At 46.3% G+C, this 8,952-nt stretch overlaps 1 protein-coding gene across 1 annotated transcript in view; it reads right to left on the bottom strand.

The window, feature by feature from the left end:
• Positions 1-8,340: 8,340 nt before the first annotated feature.
• Positions 8,341-8,952, bottom strand: part of FGF18 (fibroblast growth factor 18) — a gene marked incomplete at its 5' end in the record, with an annotated part of 18,587 nt that continues 17,975 nt past the window's right edge. Inside the window, one exon of the mRNA XM_009078233.1 lies at positions 8,341-8,639. Coding sequence (XP_009076481.1) covers positions 8,373-8,639 — 267 coding nt within the window. The remainder of the gene's footprint in view (positions 8,640-8,952) is intronic.

Raw genomic sequence — 8,952 nt, forward strand, 5'->3', positions numbered from 1 at the left:
GGCGTGTGAGCAAGGGTCTCCTCCGGATCGGTACTGTGAGCAGGCAGGCTTCTGGGAATCTTTTATACCCCTCCCTTTAACCATCCTCAGATTTTGTTTTACTTTCACAACAGCAAAAAGGGAAAAATGACTCCAAAGTTGCTGTAATTGCCTTCATTTTATGAGTGTAAATGATTACAATTAATGTGGAGCCTGACAACGTGCATGCGCAGCTAGAACTATTCCTCACCATGCCTTGCCTGGCAGTTGTCAGGGGTGAATTTTATCTGCCATTGTGCTGCCCATTCACCTAGCTTTGTGTGGTCTGACAATATCTCAACCCAAGGTGGTATATGGTTGCAGGCACTGCCGCTCTCGTTATTTACAATGGCTAATTAAGATCCTGCTACAACCTTCATCCCACCCTTAATTCTTATGAAGCAGCCAACAAAAGGTTTTGATTTCCTTTTTGGCTGGAAGACCTTTTGGCTTCTGCAAAAAGGGGATTAAGAATGAAAGCACATAAAGGTATGTGCACAATCACAAAGTCATAACAGCTCTCCGAGTGCAGTCTCCCAGGAATGAAATGCAGCATTAGCCAGAAGGGCTAATTGGGACTGGTTTAAAGAGTGCACATTGTGTAGCTGAGTCCGGTAACACTTTTGATCAGGCAGACAACACAGCCACAAATTGCTTTCTTCCCCCTCCAAAATATCTGACCCCGCAGGAAACGGTATTTTACCTTTCCCAAGGAACCCAGACAGACAGGCAGGCACACGAGCTGGGGGAGCGCCGTGGGTCACACCAGCTGCTCTGCAGGCACAGCCTGGACAAGCCCAGCTCTCTGCCAGCTCTGGGCAGATGCAGGGTCCCTGTCCCCCACATTCCACCTTGAAGTCACTGCCTAAAGAGACTTCAGGATCAGATGGAGCCGTACACATGCAACTTGCCCAGACTTTCTCTCCAGAGAGCACTTTAGGCACTGTTGTCAGCTGCAGGTTTCCAAGCCATTGCTCTCCAGCATCTCTTTGCCTTCCAGTGGAGGTGGGTGCAGATCTCTGGTCTCAGGCTGCCTCCAGAGAGCCTCCCCATTGCAGTCCTTGCTCCAGAGCCTCTCCATTGTACACCTTGCTCCAGAGGGAGCAGCCCTCCCCACTGTCTTGTCCTCCCATGGATGGGCACCTCGAAGGCTCTCCTATGGTGCTGCAGTCCCAAGAGCCTGACCCCAGCCCGAAGGCCTCCCCTCTTAGCTCCTGTGTCACCAAGCCAGCTCTGCAAGCCAAGCTTGGGAATCTGGTTCATTAGCTCTTGGCAATGCCATACCCCCAAATATCATGGCATGCAGAAATCTATGAAAACCAGAGGCCCAAGACATGTGTTTTTGTTTGTTTGCATGTGCCAGCATTTCCAATGGCTCAGAAATGTGTGCCTGTGAAGGCTGCATGTGTGTTATTCATTTAGGATCATTTTCAGTCCTTATAATAGGAGGCTCATTTTATCCTTTTGAAAGCTCTCGAGTAGAGATGATCACAGCCCGAGAGCCTGCCATGGCTGTAAACAACATTTAAGCTCCACATAGCTGTCTCTCCTTGGAAAACAGTCCCACTAAGGAGTGGAAGGATTCTCACTCTGTGCTTGTGTCAGATACATAGATAAACAGGCAGCTCATTCCTCTAGGCTCCTTTGTAAACCCCAGCCAAGATTTTTGCATTCTGATTCATGCAAATCCGATCATATGATCAAAGTAACATGTGCTACCTCCCAGGAACTCATGCACTGATGGCTGGTGTGCCGTGGGCCATGGCCTATCACACACCATGGCTTTCCCTCCTTGTTCCCGACGCCACTTCCTCCTGTCCTCACACACAACATCCCTCCAGCAGACAGCGGCTCCGAGCCGGAGCGCTGGGGTCTGCTCCCAGCCAGCTCCAAACTGACCAGGACAGGGTCTGCTCCCAGCTGACTCTCTGCACAGCCTTGTAACACACTGAGAAAGCTTTCCCTTGCACCCTTGATGCTCCACCCATGCCAGAGTCTCTGATGGCACATCTCTCCTGGCTCCTGATGGTGGTTGTACCTCAAAATAGACATGTGTCTTTGGATCCCCAAGCTGGGAAGTTCTGGAGTGAAATTTCCCAATTATAAATTTCTCCCACCAGTTCATTGCATTTACTTGAGTAAGCAGGTTCAGAAGGAGAAAGAAATGGCCATTCCAATGTTGGGACTGCACAAGCCGGTGAAAACACAGCCTGAGGGAGGAACAAGCCCTCAGCACCCAGCTCGGAAGGGTAACGGCAGAATCACCTGCAGTGCTTCCCCCACAGGTCTGGATCATGCTGTCCTTCACCCAGGACATCCCTCAGAACACACCAGGAACCTCACGATGCTTGTGGTGCTTACCCAAGGAGGAAACTCCTCTTAGAGGCTTTGCTGCGGTTACACCTTCTGTTATTCCTGGCTGCTGCGGATGTTTTTTCAAAACAAAGGCAGTGTTTTCTATCCTTTAGGCCTGAGCCGACCAATTCATCTCTCTTTAAATGGGTTTGATGTGGCTTAGGAAACTCAACCAGTTGTTTCCCAAGCCCAGCATAACTGAGTTACACTTCCTGTGGCTCAGCCACAGGTCCCCCAGCCTGGCAGTCACTTCAGTCTGCTCCAAAACTGGAAATCAGCCCTTGCCTGGGCAGGGGGCAGCCACCTTCATGCTGGCCTGGTTGGATGAAACTTTCCATAACTTTCTGAGTAGAAACAAGTCCCACCCACAACAAACACAGTCAGGGACTGCAGTGGCCAGACTGCAGCCTGGAGCTCATGGCTTGGCTTGTCTCTGTCAGTAACCACTAAATTTGTGGAGCTTGATGGCCAGGGAGACCTCAATATTTGCCAGACCTTGCTGAGGGACAGGGACTCTGCAGGGTATGCTCACAGTGTAGATTTCCTTGGGCTGGCACCTTAACATGGGTGTTGCAAGTTTAAAATGCCATGGGAGAAAGGAAACAGTGTTATGAGCTTTGTTTCTGTCAGCCAGGATTCAGCCTCTGGAGAAAAGGTGGGGGGTAAAAGGAGGGCTGCAGAAATGAGTAAGACAGGGCCAGCTCTGAGAAGGTTTGGGCTCTGCACCCATCACTGGGCTCTGGAAAAGTTGGTGTGAGTTACCATCCAGAGCCTCAGTCAGTGGAGCCAGGAAGCATGTGATAAAGAAACAGCAAACTGATGTAAGATTGGAGGTTTAGCAGGGGGTTCCGATCTATGGAGAGACTTTGAAAACAGTGTCAGCTGGGAAATAGTCAAGGGAGACTTTTTTACATATCAAATAATTGCTTGTTGCTTTCAAAGTGAAGCTTCTGTTTCTTTTTTTTGTTTGTTTGCTTTCCTATAAAATCACCTATATTTGAAGAAATTCAGTAAATCATTAATAGGGTGAACTAAAAGTCTCTGGTAAACCCAAGTCTCACCACTCTGTACTTTGTCTCACTTAAAAAAAGGTTTCAGTTTGACCTGATTTTTCCTCCCTAATTTTTCAGCTCACACTGTTGGAAATAACAGAGTCTACATAGGTTACATCATTTGTGAGGAATCTCCTCTCATCTGTCTCCAAATGAATAACAACAAACATTCAAAAAATAATTGAAGTTTTATATATATATCCCTTGGCCATTCAGGTGGTATGGCTGGCACGAGACAGGCACTTGAAACAGCTGTTGTGAATCTTAAGTATAAACTTCCACCCTTTGGCACACCACGAGGAAATTATGCATAGGAATATACCTGCTTTCCCTTGCACCAGACACAAACCACAATATTTAATACCTTGGGAGTGGATGGCAGAGAAAAGCTGTTTTCCTGGTGGACACCCAAGCTTTGTCTGACCCTCCTACTATATGGGATGAGCAGGACCAAGCAGGGCTCTAGGCCACCATGACATACACAGAGCTCCACTTCCTCCAGCATGGGAAGATACCTGCATTGTAGAGTAATCCAGGGCCCTAAAAAAACCCACCACTTCACACACATGCTTTTTCACATATTCCAACCTTATTTTTCAAAGGTAGGTATGGTAACACAGCATGCTCTCAGAGCCAAAGTCACACATGTTTTCTGTTACCCAACCTGTCCCACCTAGACCCAACTCTGATTGCTCAGCCAGATCTCCCTTGGTGGACAAACTCTCCTAGACAAAGACCATCTTCTAGCTAGAGTCTAAAGTCCTGGCTGAAATCTCTTTCCACTGCTTTTGTGAAAGTACAGAGATGCCAAATTGCTCGGAGAATCAAGGAAAGCTGATGGACATCCACAGGGCAGAACACCACCCATAGGGCTGCACATGTGCTTCAAGAGGTGGTGTAGGCTGGGTGTTTGCTTAAACTAGACCTAACTTCCAGCTTGCCATGCTTCTGTGAGCCTACATAAATAAGCTATCACAAAGACCAAGGTGGTTTGAGGCGATGCAGCAGACAGCGGTGAGCTGAACTCAGGCCTCATGGTGGTTTCCAGGATCCTCCCCAAGATCAGCTCCACTCCAACATGTACCTACAGACACACAGGTTTCACAGGCAGTAAAGCATCCAGCTCATTTAGACTGTAGCCTCAACTCCAGAAGCCAGGGGACATAGAAATTGGGTCTTCTTGTCACTGAAGCACTAGGGCAGCATCTGTTCCCCAGACTACATTATTTTTGACCTGATTGCTTCCTTCTCAACATCTATTGGAGGAGTGTATCAGCTGTGTTCCCAGAAGCTATTATTAACTGCATATATATCACACATGCTGGTGTGTAAGAGATGTGGTCGAAGGGATCAATTTTCCTGCACAGATGTGCTACACCTTTGGGCAGGTCCAGTGACTGCCAGCTTGCAGAAGGGCCGAGCTCAAACTGCAAACATGCCTAGAAGAGGCTGTGCCACTGCTTCACATCTGCAAAAAGTTCATCCAAATTGTCAGCCTGTGACCCCACACCATGGGGATGATCCTGAGCTAAACACTGCGAGGACAGCACAAGAAAACAAGCACAGATTTCACATGCTCATGCTCTCAAAGGATGTGTTGCCAAAAGCCAGCTGATGGTGAGAGGGGCAGATCAGACTCCATCAGGACACACCACGTGCAGCAACTGCCCAGCTTTGCGGCACAGAGCCTGCAATGGCACCTGCATCAGTATCAACAAGGCAGAGGCAGAACAAAACAACTTGGCTGCTGAGCAGGAAAGACCACACCAGCTTCGGGAATCCAGCTGCAGGGATGTCAACTTGATCAACTGCTCCCACCTGCTGACAGCTCTGTAGTCCAGGAAAGGCTGGCAGGGAGCTGGAAGACACCTTGCACAGGGACCAAGTATTTCTGAAACAGCAGCTACAATATGTTTTTATTAACCTAATTAAGTAGTGCACTTGGTAAAGTGTGCCCACTCAGAGCTCCACACACATTAATGCCATCAGTTGCTTCAAGCAATCACCTAGCGTTACGCCACTCACTCTTCGCCTTATTTCCACAGTAGTAATTAAAACCTCATCAACCATTTTCAATTCTAAAGTAAATCAAATGTAACAGCCTATATGGGAATTCTTGGCTCATATTCAGGCAGCCAGATGACCTTTTGAAAGGAAAAAATGAGGTTAAGCACCACAGACAAGCTTCTTCTCTAGCCTGGAGGTCAGCAGGGGCACCTGTGCCATGGGGCTGTTGCCAATCACTTACAACCCCTGGCAAACCACCAAGCACCACCCAGGGGCAGTAACACCAGCAGGGCTGTCCATCACAGGGCACAGCATGGATTTCCTCTATTTCTGTTCATTTCTTTAATGTCTCCACCCCAGAAAACCCCTTTGTCCAACGTAAAGGTGCTCTGAGGGGAACCTGGTGTGAATTCTTAGCTTTGCCCCTGCTTTTGTTGTTGCTAATGAAGTCTGAAGAGCAGATGTTCAAACACAAATACTCAATGCACACCATCCTCTGCCAACAAATCCCTCCAATGCCTAATCCAGGTAAGCATCACATCTCACCACACTGACTTTTTACAGCCTGAGGAACCTGTTCTTGTAAACAAATGCCATGAGTTCCAGAAACTTCAACTACCAATTGCATGGACCCTCAATCCCAAGTGCCAATCTCCAAACCCGGTGGGCATTCCAGGACAAGGGAGCACATCCTCTCTGGCTGCTCTGGCCCCACAGGAGAATCCTCTCCTCAGTCTTCTCCAGCATTTCCTGCCTCCACCCCTTCGAATTTCCCCAATGGCAAACAAACCCTGTTGTTCTGACAGCAAAACCATCAGGGCCATGGGCCATGGCGATATTTCAAGGAGAAAAAAGGCACTCATAAATCCTTTTTCACTCTGAAAGTCAACTGGGTTTCTCCTCTTGGAGGTACTAACACAGCAAATCTCCAGCCGCCCCCAATCCTCCACCCCCAGCACTCCTCTGAACTTTCCCCAAATCTCTCCCACATGAATCAATCTGAAGGCAAAGCTGGCAAAGCCTTCCAGCCCCCACCAACCAATTCCACCACTGTGCCATCAGGTCTTGCTTCTGTGCTGATCTCCAGGTGCACCAGGAGAGCAGCTCCCAGTACACACACTGGGGGAGAGGCTGCTCGAGTGACTGCTCGTGCTTAGCTGGAGTGAGGGCATCACCTGCACAGCTGCCTAGCTTCTCCTGGAGCAGCATGGAGTGACCCTGTTTAGCACTGTTCATTTTTCTCTAGACTTGCAAGGTTTGGAGATTGGTTCAGATAAGCATCCTCAAGCTTGCAAGCTTATCTGCACCATCTCCCAAACAGCTTTGATCTGCAGGATTTGGCTGCAGCTCTCAAAGTTATCTTGAGAAAGCTTGTTCTGGGGAGAGTTGTTCTCCTGATTAACAAGAACAAGCTTTCTTAGTGGCTTTGAGCATTTCCAGCCCTGGCTGTAATTAAGGAGTGTAGCAATGTCTGCAAACAGAGAGAAGGAAAAAGCCAACTAAGCTTCTTCTTGAAGTGAAGCTTTTCACTTGGGCTCAGTTGCCATTTCAGCTAAAACCTGAGGTCAGTTATTGCATCTTGCTTCTTTTCTCCACTTTCTGTTTATGGGTGACTTTACATCCCCCATGTCCTGTGCAGAACTCCAGGGAGGAAAGCTGGCTGGTCTGACCAGGGAAGCAAGTCACTTGATGAGCTGGGAGAACCACACAGGATAAGGGAGAAGGGTTTGTCCAGTTGAAGACAAGTTTTAAAAGGCACAATACTGAAATAAATAGCTGAAACTGTTAACCCCTCTCAAAACCTCTACTGAAGGAAACAGAAGCCACACATAAGTATGTGTTAATGGAATCAGATGCTCATTTTCCAGTTTACTTTCTGCTTGGCCAAAGCTTTAGGAAATATCCATTGGACTGAAAAGCATCAAATGTAACTCCTGCTCTTGGAAAATGGCAGCATGGATTCCCCCAGGCTCAGCCCACCATCACCCCACGCCAGATCCCTTCAGCCAGGGAGGAAGAGCAGACGATGTTAAGGCACAGGAGGAACTACAGAATTAGCAATGAAGTTTATAGTGGGGAAACTACCCTGAACATATCCTGCTGTCCTTGCATAAAAGATAAATATACGCTAAAGAAAACACTACCCAGGGAGGGGAAAGAAGTGTGAACAGCAAAAATATGTACATGTGTTTTAAATAATTTTTTTAATTGTTGAGGCAGTAATACTTGGTTCATGGAACTGCAATATACAGAGGGGTGAAATAAATAGCTTATATATATATAATATATATAATATAGCTGGTTTTAAAATATTCCCTTATCATTGGTGTACTAGGTCATCTTGTAGTCACTTGAATGTATTTAGCAGCATTCTCCAGAACTGAGCATAATGCAGGATCACAGAGCCGTGACACCTTATGTCATCAGGAAGGTTACAGAAGATCGATGCGTTGAGAACTCCACGGAAACTCAATCACTGCAGCACACACCATCTTGTCTCAGGCCAGTGGGCAGCAGGCAATAAATAGATTACTGCAAAACCGGCACTTTTGGGGGCAAGGTCTCAGTAACTTTGGGAAAGAACTTTGGTTTTCTTTGGTTTTATTTATTTACTTTTAATAATTACTTTTTTTCCCTCTGGGGATATGCTTGAAAAGCTGTCCTTTCCACTAAAGCGAAATAAGCACCTGTGTGTCATCAACAACAAGTCAATTTAAATAGAGCAGTTCATTTCATTTTTTCAAGTCACAATAAATCCCTAACAGCTTTTCCCCAGCGTTTGCCATGTAGTCTTTTATTAATTTTTTTTATTTTTATTTTTTTTAAACACAATGTACAAAAATAGAGCTTCTTCCTTATTTTTAATGTAAAAATATTCCTCTGGTGCAGTTTTTTTTTTTCTTTTTGTGGTTTCTTATTGTGACATTGTTTTGTTTATTTTTAACTGGGGTTGGTGGGTCGTATTCTCTTAGTCCTCTTGGTGACTGTTGTGTACTTGAAAGGTTTCTGTATCTCCACTTGCCCCTTTGGGTACCTCTTCATAAAATGTACATCTTGCTGGTTTTCCCGGGTCTTGGGCCCTTTCCTTGGCCTCCCCTTTTTGGTGAATCCAACATACCAGCCTGAATATTTTGCAGACATCAGTGCCGTGTAGTTGTTTTCTAAGACTTTTTCAATGAAGACACACTCCTTGCTGGTGCCATCAGGCTGAGAAAGGAAAAGGAAAAATTAATCATCCAAATCCAAGCTCAGTGACCAAAAACCAGTTTGGCAAAAATAAAATCGTCACATCTGGACCTCTTTCTTGGTTCAAACATTGTTAATAGGAGCCATAACAAGCATCAGCTGAAATAGAAATGATTTTTATTTTAAAGCATGAAAGCGTGAGGTCATAATTTCTTTTTTTTAAAATGCTCTTATCCAAGGAAAGAAAGATTTTTCAAAGACAATGGTTAAGTTTATCCAGTCCAGCTCCTTCAACTGCAAGCAAAGCAAGACATCCAGCTTTGCTTTTTTCCAT

This window comes from Acanthisitta chloris, unplaced genomic scaffold, assembly GCF_000695815.1.
Source record: "Acanthisitta chloris isolate BGI_N310 unplaced genomic scaffold, ASM69581v1 scaffold1677, whole genome shotgun sequence".
Classification (NCBI taxonomy): domain Eukaryota; kingdom Metazoa; phylum Chordata; class Aves; order Passeriformes; family Acanthisittidae; genus Acanthisitta; species Acanthisitta chloris.